The 15680-nt window shown below is 38.6% G+C and overlaps 1 protein-coding gene across 1 annotated transcript in view; it reads left to right on the forward strand.

Moving 5' to 3' along the window:
• Positions 1 to 15680, forward strand: part of LOC128366635 (E3 SUMO-protein ligase ZBED1-like) — a 135290-nt gene that overhangs the window by 83284 nt on the left and 36326 nt on the right. The window contains exon 4 of the mRNA XM_053327369.1: positions 12818 to 13030. Coding sequence (XP_053183344.1) covers positions 12818 to 13030 — 213 coding nt within the window. The remainder of the gene's footprint in view (positions 1 to 12817; positions 13031 to 15680) is intronic.

Consider the following 15680-nt stretch of genomic DNA (forward strand, 5'->3'; position numbering starts at 1 on the left):
TGTGTGTGTGTGTGTGTCTGTGTGTGAAGGAGAGGACTCAGGGAGGTGACAGCGGTTATCTCAGGCCTACAGACAGACACTTAGCCCTCCGCCAACCCTCAACCACCCGTCCCGATGGCATGCTCAGAAATGTCACGAGCTGGCACTGTCAGTATACTGTGTGTGTGTGTGTGTGTGTGTGTGTGTGTGTGTGTGTTTGTGGGTCTGTGCACCACATCAAACTCCTCTGTGCGGAGCGTGCTCGTACTGAGTGCGCGGAAATGTGCGTGCGAGCCCGTGCGTCCATGAAAATGAAGTCAAATATACGTCTGCTGCTTTGTGGATAGGTTTTTTTTTTTTTTTTGTTCACACATACAAATGCCAACCCACACTAACAAACAGACGCATAAATCCTAACAACCGCACAAATACAGTTATAAAAGAAAGCATTAATGGTGACAACAGGTGTGTGTGGGTGTGTGTGTGTGTGTGTGTGTGTGTGTGTGTGCGTTTCTCTCTGTTATACGTGGTATGGTTATGTTTGTGTGAATGAGTGTTATCTAAAGTAGATGAATGTGTGTCATACACTGTGTTTGGGAGTTACATGTAACAGTGTTACGTAATTTAATACGTAATTTTTACAAAATAAATGTAATTATAATCTGTTACACTTATTTTGAAAAACGTGTTATTCAATTACAGTTACTGATTAAAATGATGATTACAAAGGAGGTTTTATCTGATGTTAGACCTAAGATTTAGCTCATTTTTTAATATTTAACATGTTACTGAATACATATGTTGCTGCTTTTTATGCTTTGAAAACAATATTATTTTATATTTTGTAAACAAATCATGACGTGGGCTTAAATGGTGTCACAGTACCTATTGAGCCCATGCCAAATTTTTGACTTTTTTCATATAATATTTTTATTTTATATTCCAAAATCTACATAAACTAATGATATGAGAGATAAATCGTGCTTTAAAAGAAATGATCTCTCTTATAAATCATGTCAGCATCCATGAAAAACAGCTGATCTTAGATTGTGGTGCTTAATGGGTACACTTACCCTAACAGCTGAAAATATTAGTTAGCAAATTAGAAAAGTCCAAAAGTAATCAAATGTAATAAGTTACATTGCTTATAATCTGTAACCTATTACAATTCCAAAGTAATCTTCCAACCCTGAGGTAAACATTTTTGAAAAGACCAAACCAAAGACCAGAGCTACAAGAGAAGCAGGTTAAAGAAAGTTAGATTTTATTTTCTATATTTTTTTATGATCCTACACAGAGAAAGGTTAAGAAGGACGATTTTGCTGCTGCTAAGATGTGAGTTTAGTGTTGATCTGTATTCACCTCCTGGATCTGAGTGCAGAGTACGTCATGAGGCTCTGTGAAGCGAAAACTGTTATTCTACCATGATGACACAAGCACAATGACTCCTTTTTAAGGATAATTCCACCTGGCATATTTCCTGATAATGTGGCGATGGAAGCTCTGTGGATCATGCTAATTTTGCACTCATTATAGCAATTCAGAGGAAACAAAGACTCAGCAGGTTGGGAAAAGACGGACTCATCCTGTAAGTTGCATCCTATTCATAGGAGCTGAACTGATTAGGAGGAGCTGAGGTAAACGTTGACCCTCGTCAGCTATGGATATAACAAATACTATAAGACAAAATATAAAACCAGCCTGTTTACATATGCAGAATGCTGTTTTGTTCCTCTTGTCTTCCAATACGTGACTTGCCAGTTAAATGCTATATTCAAGTCATATGGGATGGATGGCAGAGATAGGAAAGATTAAGACTGTTGTGTGATTATAGAGTCAGCTGTGTAAAGGGTAAAATACTGTGCATTGACAATATAACACCATGTCCATTAATTGTGGGTTTCAATACATTAAATATGGGCTGAGCTTTCAGAAAACGGATGTTCCCCTGATAATTATAATTTGAAAGCATATGATGTTGAACCCTATTTACAAGTTGGAAACTCGTAATTACAGTAACTCCGACACGATATGAATATAATGGAGGATCTTTCTAGTAGTTGACATTTTGACTTGTTACATACAGATGTGACTAATAACATAATAAGGACTGCATTCATGTGTCCAGAATCATTCTTTTGTTCTATATAGTGCATTATATTTATTGTCTGCCATTGTATTTGAGTCAATTCTGAGTGAGTAAATGTATTCACTATGTAGTGACCTCAGATATTCCACAGTGCTATGAAGAACGTGAACAATCCCACAATGCAGTTATATTCTGTACTTACTGTAGGTAGAAGTACTGATTCAGTTCCTTTACTCAAGTAAAGTAAGAGAAAAGTACAGGCTCTGAAATGTACAAAAGTAAAAAGTAAAATTTAATTTTCATGGTCAATTATACATAATACCTCTTTTCATACCTCGGCAAAATGAAAAAAGTTCTCGGCACAAAATAATAGAATAGTTTACCTCTTTTGTTAACAACCTGCACAGAAACAAATCACTGGATACAGTCTAGGTTTGCTGTAAGCCAAATTTCAGACAGAATATATATAAATAGTAGGGCTGTCAATGTTAATGCGTTAATCTCAATGCGATCAAGGGCCGAGCGTAACCCATCATTTTTTTAGACGCGTTAATCGCTCCTCACTGACTCACTCACTGTCACAGACTGCCATTATAATCCATCTCTGTAAACTGCACAGTGCACAGCATGTGATCATGTGGTAGGAGACTTCCTGCTGCTGTCATATTCCTGCACTGTCTGCACACATTATTAGACTTTCCTTACAGTCACTTATGTGTACATCATGTCTTCTTTTTATAATGTAATAACGAGCCTGTTTTGACAATGTAAGGAGTAGAAAGTACAGATATTTGTGTTCAAATGTAGGGAGGAAAAGTAAAAAGTTGTCAGAAAAATAAATACTCAAGTAAAATAGAGATACCTGGAAAAGCTATTTAAGTACAGTAATGAAGTGCAAATACTTTACTTCCCAACATTAAATACAACCACACTTCACCAGTCAGTTCCATATGCTGTATGTTACAACCAACCATTGGTAGCAGTGAGTGTAACATGAATGCACAGTTGCCTGCTATTGTGGCCAGAGTCATCCTATAGTGGTTGGGTAATTTCCACTAAACTACCTTCCAATACTTCCTCGTCCACTTATTATTTGGTTGTATTTTCGAGCTTTAAATGTGGTCAGTGCAGTGTTTTAACAATGGGTGTATAACTTGACAGTTGTGTTTCTCAGTCTAATGAGATACGCTGTGTCTGCAGGCCACACACTAAGATTTTAAAACAGATGCTACAGTGAAGAGATTTGTGTGTCACATAGCATGAGTGTGGTTAAATGCAGTCAAAACACACAAATCAGGTGTAAACGATCCTAAACATGAATTAGGGTTTGAATTGATTCTTTCATGTGGACAATAAATGGAAAATGTTTGGTTTTGGATGAAATCATTAGATTAAAAAAAATCTATTTTGAGCCTTATTTAGAAGCGATTAAATTAAATGTATTGATCCCACCTGGGTATAGAGATGAGTGTGTTAATGTGGGGAGAAAAGAGAAGAGGGACTCAGGCTGTGATCTGCCTGGATTATCCTGCCATGGGTAATGCAGAGTTGAACATCTGGTCACAAAGACAGTGCTGATGACAAAAAAGGAGCATGAGATACAGACAGAGACAAAGGGGAATAAATATATTTTAGTAAATTATGATGTGTCAGAAAGGATGGCACATAGCCTAAGAAGCAGATAACACTAGCATTTATAACAGCAAAAATTCTCAACTGTAATCAGCTGAATTTGATGGAATCACCACCATCAGTGGATTTGCCTGTTGAAGCAAGAAGTTAATCAGTGCAGGGCTTTTGTGTAGAATTAAAGTGTGGTGAACTTTGAAATGCAAAATCTGCAACATGATCCAATTGCAAAGCTTGTCAGTGCTGACTTTTGTGAGAAAAAAGAGCCGAAAAATCCCAAAATAAAGAACGCTATCATATTAGCTGTGTCATCCTGTGTCACACCATCCACTTTAACTATCTAATTTAACTTCCATAACTAACCAGTTCAATGCTGCCCAGCAGGTTTTTCATTAGCTCATCGGTTCACCGTCACTCAGTCACCAACTACCACTGTAGTTCCAGCAACAACAAATTTAGCAAAAAATCACCAATATATTTCACCGCCAGTCCCACTGAGAATATACACCTTATTCTGTGACTCTATGTAGTATTCACACATTTAACAAATAAAACCATTTTCAGTCCATTTAAGAGCATGTGATGTATCCACTTTCTCTTGAGTTTACTCCATGTTGTGGATTGTTGTGGATCCCACAATTCTTATAAATGTGAGATTTCTATCCTAACCTCAACAGCTCCAAACACACACCTAACAGCGGCAAATGTAGCCTACAGTAAGTCCATGATGAATGAATTTAATCTATGACAGAGATAGACTTTTCTTTAAGTTTACTTTTGCTTCTTGTATTGTTTCCAATGAATACAACCACCAGAGTGAACGGATTAAACAACTTAACATGAACAGTTTGAGGCAAGATTTCTGTCATCACTCAACAGATGGGAGGCCTTGAATGTAAACTGCTCTAAAACCCAACCCCAACTCTATCACACTCTCCAAATAGTGCCTCGGAAGTGCTGTGTATAATGAATAATGTATAGATGCTCACTGCAAGATGAGACGGTTGTTTATAAAGAAGTAATATTCTCATATTATTGTGAGTAACTCACTTAATGGGGTTTCACAGTACAACAGATGATAGAGCTGTCATTCGACAGTATGTCTAGACCACCACCCACATCTGTCTGCAGTTTTTGTCATGTAGCCATCTGTTTTGTAATACCACCATGCAGAACCACAGGAAGCAGGAACAGATTTGAAGCCAGCTTTTCAGGAACTTCCTCTAAACTGTTATTCTTTAAAATTCATTAATATTAGTATAATTACCATACAGCATGACAAGCACATGTTGGATTTATTCAAAGTGTGCTGAATACACAATTATTTTTAAGCAGATTATTGTTTCCTGTGCTTCCAAAAGGTATTGTTGGGGGCAAAGCAATACCAAATGTATTTTTCCATATACAAAACCTATTATGTTTTGAAAAATTCAGCATAAACAAATGGCGTTAACTTTATACCTAGAATAGGGTCTCACATGTAGAACTGCCATCAAATATTTAGTGTATAAGGACTGAGACAATAGATTCTCTTTGCGGGACATTTTCCCTTCTGTAATCATAAAAGTCATTGTTGATTTTGCTGAACAAGGTCAAGCAGACAAAGTGTATGAATGCCAGCAGCAGAGAGTAGTCTCAAGGGTGTCAGTTGCAGAGAGCAGTTTTAATGGCGGAGACACTGCAGACTATTGTACTACCAGGAGCCTCACCAGCTGGTCAGCAATTCACAAGTGTAGTTAGACGATTGATAGTTGTTTCCTCAGTGTCATTGCAGTACTGTATGTCTGATAGGTAATCTGTTCTCATTCAAACCATGACATCATTAGGTATTATAAATAGCAAATCCAAAGTATGAATATCTACCAGCAATTTTCACATATAAATGGTAAATGGACTGCATTTGCGTAGCGCCTTTCTAGCCTTTCAAGCCACATTCACCCATTCACACACACATTCACATGCTGGTGGCAGGCTTCCATGCAAGGTGCCAGCTCCTCAGAAGGAACCAACCATTCACACACACATGGCACAGCCTTCGGGAGCAATCTGGGGTTCAGTGTCTCGCCCAAGGAAATGTTGACATGTGAACCGGAGGAGACAGAAATCGAACCGCTGATCTTTGGATTAGTGGACAACCTGCTCTACCTTCTGAACCACACAACTGGCGGGATCTCAGAAGTCGTGGTCCATATAAAGATCATGTGTAGAAAAGAAGGGAATGATGTGAACCAATTGATGGAATGAATTTGCCTAGAATGCATGATAGTCATGAAATATTTATCACCTGAGTAGTGTTATCACCTGAATGGTGAGATATTTTCTGGTGATTGCTAGATACAAAATTACATAGTGGTAATGACATATCACCTAATCTTGTCATATCATATCACAAAACTTTCTTGTTATTTCACAAAATAAACATATCTCATTAAAACAAACTTTTATCAGAAAAAAAGCAAATTTTCTTCTAAAACATTATGTATACATAAACGTGCTTTATTCCAATAAGAAGGGCATGAATTATAATTAAAAATGAGCCAATTTAAAACTGCATCCAAATTTAATGCTATATACAACAGTCATCCAAAACTATACCAACAGGAAATGATACAATATGTATATGCATGCCAACATACATAAATAAAGTGCAGATTTAGAATGATGCTACCAATTCAACTTAAAAAAAAAAAAAAGTTGTATGTTTTTTTTTTTTAATTCGATACTGTTTGTTTGTTTTCCTGGATCTGTAGCAGCCTTTGTACCGGTAATGAATTTAATTTTGTGTCAATTTTGAGCAGCTTCTCCTTTTCCTTTGTACATTGCATTGTAGTGACAACATTTTTTTAATACATATACTGAAGGACAACAGATGAACAACATATTGGAGATGACAGCACACCATTGTTGCTTTCACATGCTTTCACATGCTTTCACATGCTTTCACCGTTGTTCTGCTTGTTGTACGTGCACATGCTGTCTCGGTCTTATGTGTTTGGACAGCCGGAACAGCACATAATTCTCCTTAATGTGACACACAAATAAATGGAGTGAGGACACACACAAAGCTAGTCTCTGAGGAGGAGCGCCTAATAACATTCAGAGACTGTAGGAGAGTTTTCATCAAATGGTGTGAGCTTCATTAACATTTACAATTGGACACATTCTATGCAGATTACGCTCACCCCTGCATGTAATACACACACACACACATCAACACACATGCCCTCCTAGGTTTACCTCTAAACAGTTGCATCTTTCACCACTTTGATGCCACAGGCCCCAAACAAGCCATCTGCACTAGTTTTTGCCTCTGCCAGCCTGGCCTCAAGAGATGGTGTGTGTGTGTGTGTGTGTGTGTGTGTGTGTGTGTGTGTGTGTGTGTGTGTGTGTGTGTGTGTGTGTGTGTGTGTGTGTGTGTGTGTGTATGCACAAGGGGTTATAGAGCTACAGGGTTAGAGAGTATGATTGGAAAAGGATATGGAATGAAAAGAGAGTACAGTAGATTATACATTGTATGGAGGTGTTATAATGATAATAACATCAGCATAAAACAACGTTAAATAAATTGGACATATATTTACCAGTGACCCTGTCTCCTAAAACAATGTCATTTACATACATAACAAGCTAACATTGTACTGAACATATCTGCAACGCTGCAAAATGTCCATGCTGCACATATCTAATAACAGCTGGAAGCTAATGTTTTTATGCATTATGTTTAGATGGCTCAAATCGCTTGAGTTTAGGGAAACATTATGGTCTTTGTTAAATAGTGGAAGAAAAAAACAACAGACTTGAAGCACGGAACTAAATCTCTCCCTGCACGTCCTTTAACCTGCAATAGTAATTCTTTTTTTTCTCTTTCTTTTTTCTTTTCCACTAGCTGTAAACAACATTGACATACAGTATAACAACTGCAAGACATATGGGGACGTGTTAGCAAACAGCTGCCTATTTGCACATCAAGCAAACGGCGGTCTGCGGTGTCAAGGTCCAGTGCTTGGTACGCACAACATCCAAGAACTTCCTGGACCGAAAAAAAAATGTTGCATGCAAACATAATTCAGACAGATATTATGTACCCTCCACACTGTAATGGGCAAATCCATTTTTGTAGTATGGTAATAAAGGAGATGAGTAAGGAGACAATATATAATGTAATAAGAAGGCAAGTTTGCTGCATACTATTGATGCACATGTTTGTGTGAACACCTTACACCCTGCAATGTCATGTGACTGTAATTTGTGACATCTTGTGACAACAATAACAGGTTTGACATCAGTGTTTTTTTCCAGATCAATTTCACATGTTTTAAATATCATTACATAAACATTTCTGATAATAGTTATGTAGTTTGGAGTGTATAATTTGCTCTGGATAATTGACATTTCTATTTACAGTGTCCTGAATGTACTGTAAATATGAATGTAAATGCAAACAGGGGGACAGGATGGAGAGAAAGAAGAGCATCATACAGTTCAGTGCTTCTCCATTGCTGTCGCCCAATCAAAGAACCCAACATTCCCCACTCAACAGCGGTAATTATCTAAAAGATAATCAGTGGCTTTTTACATGTCAATCATGGAGAGAACACAGCACATGCAAACACGTCGCAACTTCTGTTACACACTAAAACACACACGCGCACGCCCACACACAGATCTCATGACTGAACGTTGCTCCCAGCATGTGCCTCTGTATCTGATATGAAAACAGCTCTATCCAGCTATATCAAAACATGTCATTTAAAGGAAGGGGGAAAAAAAGAAAATTGACTAGCATGTCCCTCCCTTTCCACCCAAATACTCACACCTGCTTTTTGTAGGAAATAAACATCCACAAACATTCCTTTGCCATCAGGGTTTTTTTTTTAAAAATACACCAGCTCAATACGAAACTCTTAATTGCATGTTCGTAGTTGCTAAATTTTATGTAATTACACTCCCATCATTGCAACTTGTAGTGTATTACAAGACCAGAACAGGTGCTGCTGCAAACAGAGGCTATGTGGCATGTGTGTCAAAAGTTCCCAAAAATACATACAACTACAGTTCATGTATACATAAACAATAATGATTTACTTACTGTATAGTTTTAGGGTTTTAAGTTTAGTTAAATAATTAAGGGGCACAGTAATTTTTTTGGAGTATTAACATTAATGCATCTCTTTTGTAAAACATTAAACATACTGTGCAAACAAAACACAAAGGCAAGCTAATTAAACAAAATATAGGGTGTACCAGGAAACTAACAAAGAGCATGAATGCATTGAGCTTCATGAATGCATCCTTTTTAAAACAGTGTACAGACTGCTTATTCTTTTGAGGTTTTGCAGTCCAGGTTGGGGTTTAATTGCATTTTATCAATTCTGAATCCATTAAAATCCCTTTTCGGGGGATTAATATTCTATATTCTCTATCTCTTTAAAGAAGGGAAAGTTGAAAATAACTACAAGCCAGAAGATGCAGCTGATATCCACTGTCATTCAAACAATTTTGACTGGCAGTCTAATTAATGTTAATGACCCGTAGCTACAACTTGAAAATAAGATAAAAAATAGGATTTATCGCCCAAGAAGCTCTGTATACATATCATAATAAATATTGATAGCAGCAGAAGATATGAAATGTTGATTAAATATGTATCCATTGAAATAACAGTTGCTGTTGACACTATTTTTCACAAGCAACTTTCTCCAAACACTGGAAGTCCTGATTCAGAGTTAATAAGCTGATAACATTGAATTATTGATCAGATATAAATGAAAGTTTAACTGGGATAATGCGTCTTCTGAAATTGATGTTGAAATGATCAGCTGATAGTTTTACTAGAGGAGACTGTGAGCACTGCTTGACTCGTTTGTGTTATGGAAACCACAAAAACACTCAGTCCACTCTGATTATACAGTGAAGTTATTTACCTTTCCTCGCTAATGATCTTCAGCTGAGAAGACATCTGCGTGCAAACAAACCTGACAACAGCCAAGTTTCATTTTGTCATCGTGTTACTCACAGAATTTAAATTAATTAGCGACCCTGAAATCTTGTCAGAATGAGATTGCCAGCTTTTGCCGTAAGCCTTTATAATATAGTTAATACTTTTTACAGTAATATAATTACTGTTGCATGATAATTACCAACCCCAGTAAAGGCCCTTCCACACCAATAACTATAAATATGTAGTTTTAAAAGTTCATACCAGCATATGTTGGGAGTGATTTGATGAACAATAGAAATGTTAAACCATACAACACAACAAAATCTGCCTCCAGCCTGACATTTCAAGTTCAACTTCCAAACCTGCATATATCATTTTAATTCTGAAAACGTATCACTTTATTTATTTACATTTATTTATTTGAATGTGGCTTTGCTCCTTTCTCACCATGGACTGATATGCTGTAAATTGGAGCAAAATGACATCCAGAGGTGATTTCTTTAGATAGGTTTGTCTCCGTTTATTATACAAAGATGCTGGAACTTTGTGAAAAAGCAACGGTTAGCTGATCTTTTAACTGTTAGCTGATCTTTTTGGCTTCATATCTGTGCTCATACCGTGTGTTCCTGCCACAGCTCAGCAAAAGACCACCCCATTAATAGCCTATCCATTTTCATTAGCTGTCGATGACAAAGCTTCAAAATTAAAACCTGTTTTATCCAAATTCACCTGTTTTATTCCAAGTTCACAAGAATCACTGTAATATGGTACCCTTGTGTGGGTGGGTGGAAGCAGCTAGCTCTACCGAAAAAGAAATGTGACATCCGCTAACTCCAAAGTTGTCTTATTGTGTCTTCTTGGCTGTAAGCAAGCTGCTGGTAAACAAACAGGTAGAAAGAGATAGTTTAGAGTTAAGCTAGGCTAATTCTCTCAGTTAGCCCTGCAAAAAAGAGAGTCAGTATCTTTCACAAAATGTCTAAAAATGTATTTTAAGTCAGCTTTAGAGTTATGGGATTATTGTAAAACAATGAACATCCCTTTGCTAAGTGAAACAGAGTCTCCAGCTGATTATTAAAATTTCTCCAAATCTCTATAACGGAGCTAGCAATTATAAAGTTAGCATAACCCATAGAGCCACAGTGACCACATTTATGGGATATACAGGTTGAAATAAACCTGAAATTATCCTTAAAGCTACTGAAAATAAGTTGATACCAATCTTACTTTGGGAAAGAAAGAATAAAAAGACCATTTCTCAATGTGTTGAACACTTCCTTTGATCTACCAAAAAATATGCTTGGTAAATAATAGATTTTTTGTGTTCATACTGCAGCGTTACTGATGTATAAATAAAAAGTGCACATATGTAACATGCTGAGCACTCATTAAAAAAAGATGTGCCTATTTTTTCTTAATAGTTCACGTTTTCCTCTACTGTCAGTGATTGACATTTCATACATAAGACCCTTTTCAGTAATGATTACGAGGCACACATTGTGTACATTTGATCAGTACATTATATTTCTTTTTAAAAATCTTTATTTTTTTTAGGTTTGTTGTTGTTGTGTGCATTTACATGGATGTGTGTATGTAGTTGTGAAGGCTTGTGTTTACATACTAACATGTGTTACTGAAACCCAAGTGGCGGAGATAAAGAGTGCATCCAGAAGCAGAGAGACAGAGAGGAAAAAGAGAAAGAGAAAAAGAAAAAGCGAGTTTCTGTGTGTGTGAAGGAACTCTTTCATCTTCACCCCAGAATCCCTGGCGAGGTCTTCCATGCCAATCCATTTCCTGGAGTTGGCTTCAGTCTCACCCAATGGGACGACACACACGCACACACACGCATGCAAACACGCAAACTTGGCTCGATTCACCCTACTGTGAAAGCTCTGCAATCTTGCTTCTACACACAGACAGACACACACACTTGGCCCGTTGGGATGACAGCGAGGAAATGGCAAGCAGCAGCTGGGGGGTCCCTTCGCTCCTCTACAGAAACTGTAGCACCCCAGAGGCATCCCCTTGCCCTATCTTAACACTTTGTGCCTGCATGCGCCTTTGCGTAGGTGTGTGTTGTGCTGTGTTGTTTGTGTGCTGGCAAATTTGATTGTGAATGGGAAATGTGTGAAGTTGTCCCCCCCCGATCACCACCGCGGTACCTGTCGTGCTTGCCTCATGCTCCCAAGACCCCTGTGTATGAGTGTGTGTGTGTGTGTGAGGATGAGTGTGTAGTGACTCCTTTTAAGCTCCCAGACAGAAAAACGGAAGAGAAGATAACAGGACTAGAGTGGCGAAACAAGCCACACAGACCTAAAAGACTGCCCTACATGCTGGAACGGTTCTCGCCGAATGTCAAGAGTTGCATTTGTGTTTCAGTTCTTTTTGCAAGTGTGTGTGTGCGCGCTTGTGTTTGTGTCATAATCAAATCCACAGGCGTTTTTGAAACCTCTCTGTGTGCATCAGTGTGTGTGCGTGTGTGCGCCAGTGTGTGTTTGTGTGTGATACTAACCGCAGGCGTCCAAGTCTGTTCATTAGCAGGCTTAGCTAGCAGAGGGAAGCATGTAAAGATGACTGCTATTAATTTAGCGTCTCACTGGCCTCCCTCGCACTTGCTCCCTTTCTCTCGCTCTCTCTCTCTCGCACACACACACGCACACACACTGGAATACGCACACATAGATGACTGCCAATTCATTAAGTGAACGTTTGGAGCCCCAGACTGTACCAACTGGTAGAAGCTAACTAATCTGCACTGCGCCAGTGGAGGGAGAACGAGCCAGAGAAACAGATAACATTCACCGAGGGGGACATTCAGCCTCTGAAAACAACTATTAACATCAACATTTGGGAAGGCCTCAACTTCAGACAGATAAACACACACTCACAAGTGCTGGCATTTGGTTGTGAATACAAATCACAAAACATACGGGAAATCGAAAAGCAGCGAGTAGGTGTATAGTGGCTCTATGAGAGGAAGGCTTTTGTCAGTGTACTTTGGTAAATGCGAGAAAACTTAGTTTATCGTCCCTCAGTTTCTTGAACATTGTTGTGTTTGGTCTCCTGTGAGAGGCTTTGATGGGTTGGACAATGCTACTCTGAGGAAGAGGGCAAAATGTATAGACTTGCTGGATTATGGCTATGTTTGTGTTTATAGACCATTGAGGCCTGTACTTTTCTAGGCAACATACGCAGATACAAGAGCAGGGACAGAACCATCAACGAGGAGCCAAAGGAGGGACTAACACTGATCAATGGAGAACTATTCTACTGCAAAAGTCAGGGGTGGAATGTAGATCAGTATGTCGACTGGGAAAGGATCAAAGTCATCGACCACAAATCCAAAGAGGGCAGGAGAAAGATCAAGGCATTCACCTTTGACACCATGTTGCTTGGTAGACCATCCCCACCAATATACGACTACCTGTTACTAGGCGACCATCTTTCCATACCTCCATTTCATGATCACCACAGAATTGAGTAATGTTCAGTGACCAGTGAAGACAGTGAGATGGGGTTGGGCCACTATAACAAATAAATGGCCCTTGTTATATTATTTTTCCAAGGAAATCTGTTTGTCCATCTGAAAACTATGTAGATGTTTGCTGGTTAGCGCAAATTCATATGATGCAATCAGCGACATAACTAGCAATGTCGGGATACCTTTGGATGCTCTTGGACAATCAAATGTTTTAATATTATAAATTATTTCCGGTTCTTCCAGTCTTCTTGTACTAATCTGTCCAGAACTGTGACCTTTCTATTAATATTTGAAAGCCTGTATTTATAGTGTTGGGGGCAAGCATGAAATTAGCTAATTTTAATAACAGGTCTGGTCTATAGCAAGGAATGCAGACAATGCAGATCCTTGAGAGAACAGAAAGTTGGACTGTCCAAAATAAAGAAATATATTCTGCAGTAATAATGATACGTTTTAAGCTCTTTCTCTCATAACCCAAGGACACTTTACAGACACCAAAAAAAGTGATTTTATGAAAAAAAGTGTGTCTTCAATTTAGCTTTAAAAGACTAATATGGACTCACCGGTTGAGGTAGGGAAGCGTTCCAGAGCTGTGGACTGGCTGCACTGATCCTCAGCTCAGAACACAGCCTGGTGTGAGGCATGGCAGGGAGTCCATTGCCTGAATAGCCAGAAGGGGGATAGATGAGGAGAAGATCACAGAGGTATTCAGGAGCCAGATCAATAGGGCTGGGTATTGGTACTCAATACCCTTAAGGTATCGACCAAAATAAATCCATACCAAGTAGCATTGAAATGTCTCCCATCAAACGATACCTGCAATCGATCCTTTTTGAACCCAGAGCTAGAAAATGTGATTATTTGTATGGACTTGATCACAGCTAATCAACATAAGCATTCTTCAATTTAATGCAACATGTGATTGGCCCACTGCCACAGCAGCTACAACTCGTCTGTGGTGGTGAAGTGGTGGTGAATTTGAGTTAGCACGATTAGCAGTTGAGCAGCCAAGATGCCACCTAAACGCTCTAGTGGTTACACTACACACCTGTTACACCGGATAAACGCATATATGGAAAAACCAGGAACACTAGTAATGATTACACACTTGCTTACACATGGAGAAACCTGTACTGTGTTTGCAACGATACTTCAGGTAAGATAAATGATTAGTAGACTTAATTACTCATTGTTTGTGTGTTCAATCTTGGATTTTATTGAAACAGAAATCACTTACATCCGCGTATACATCCATTCTATAATCATCCATAAAATAATGAAATAATTACATACACATATGGAGCAATAGCATTCATTATATAATGAACACAAAGTGTTGTTATTCTTCCAGTTATGTTCACTATAATGAAGGAATGTCACCACAGTTCAACAGTTTGCCTCTTTAATGTGTTAAAGCTTATACCACTGAGACGTGAGCTTCTGTATACGTCAAACTGTAGCGGCACACACAATACTTAATAGGATAGATTCATGTTTGGTTTTAGTGTCTTTGGGGGACTTGTTAATAATGATTAAAAGTTAACATAGCACCAGCCTTTCATCATGTCCACACGAACCTCCAGGAGGTGCAGCATGAGCAGCACGTCAGAGAGCCAGCAGCAGCTCCAATCCTCTGTTTGTGTGTACACTGGATGCTTTCAGGCACAGTATTGAGTTGAGGTTATCCATGTCTTGGCAAAATACGCTTTGGGTTGTGCTTGTACGCACAGAGCGCAAATGAAACATGAGTCGATATGGGGCTTGTGTAGACAGCTGTATTTTTTTTATTTTTTTCCATTTGTTCCATCAGCCGCACATGAGTCGGACGCCTGAAAAACCCATCTGAAACTCTTTCTGTGTAGACACGCCATTATCCTTTAAAATTTTAAACAAACTAAGACACAGACACATAATCTGGCACCTCCACCTGCATGCAAGGTTTTTACCTCTGGGATGGCATGTTTGTTTTGTGTAAGATTCCAAGTGTCTTAGTGACAAAAGGTACATCTCTTTACTTTGTTTTCTGAGAATCTACCAACACTACTGTCATGTACGCTGCTAACCCGTTGCAGCAGTTACAATTATGGGATGTAAATCCCTTAAGAACATTTGAGCATATCCAGTCTTGATCCATAGCAGGGAGCTTGTGTGTATCCGTGTGTAAGTCTCCTTCACTATCCCCATAGCTGTGTTAATCATCCTCGCTGCCACTCACTCTCAAGGTCTTAGTGGCCCTCCATTGAAAGCTACAATCCGTAATTCAAATAGTAACAGAAAATGGTGTTCCAGCCACATTAAGCAGCTCAGTGAAGCAGTTTTAGTAGTCTGAAACAGGGCACTCTGATTTCAGAGGGGTAGGTCATTACTTTGCTAATCCTTATGAAAATTAGTTTTATAGGTTAAAATTAATATTCTAGCTAAAGGAGCATTAGCGTTCAGTGGCGCAGACGGAATCATGACATGGATGCATAGCAATATTAAGGGTGAGAAGATAAAAGAGAGGAGCTAAAGGTAAGGTTAGATGACAATTTGTTCCTCTTCCAGTAAAAAGGTGGAATGACAGA

The sequence above is a fragment of the Scomber japonicus genome, chromosome 2 (assembly GCF_027409825.1).
Source record: "Scomber japonicus isolate fScoJap1 chromosome 2, fScoJap1.pri, whole genome shotgun sequence".
Taxonomy (NCBI): Eukaryota; Metazoa; Chordata; class Actinopteri; order Scombriformes; family Scombridae; genus Scomber; species Scomber japonicus.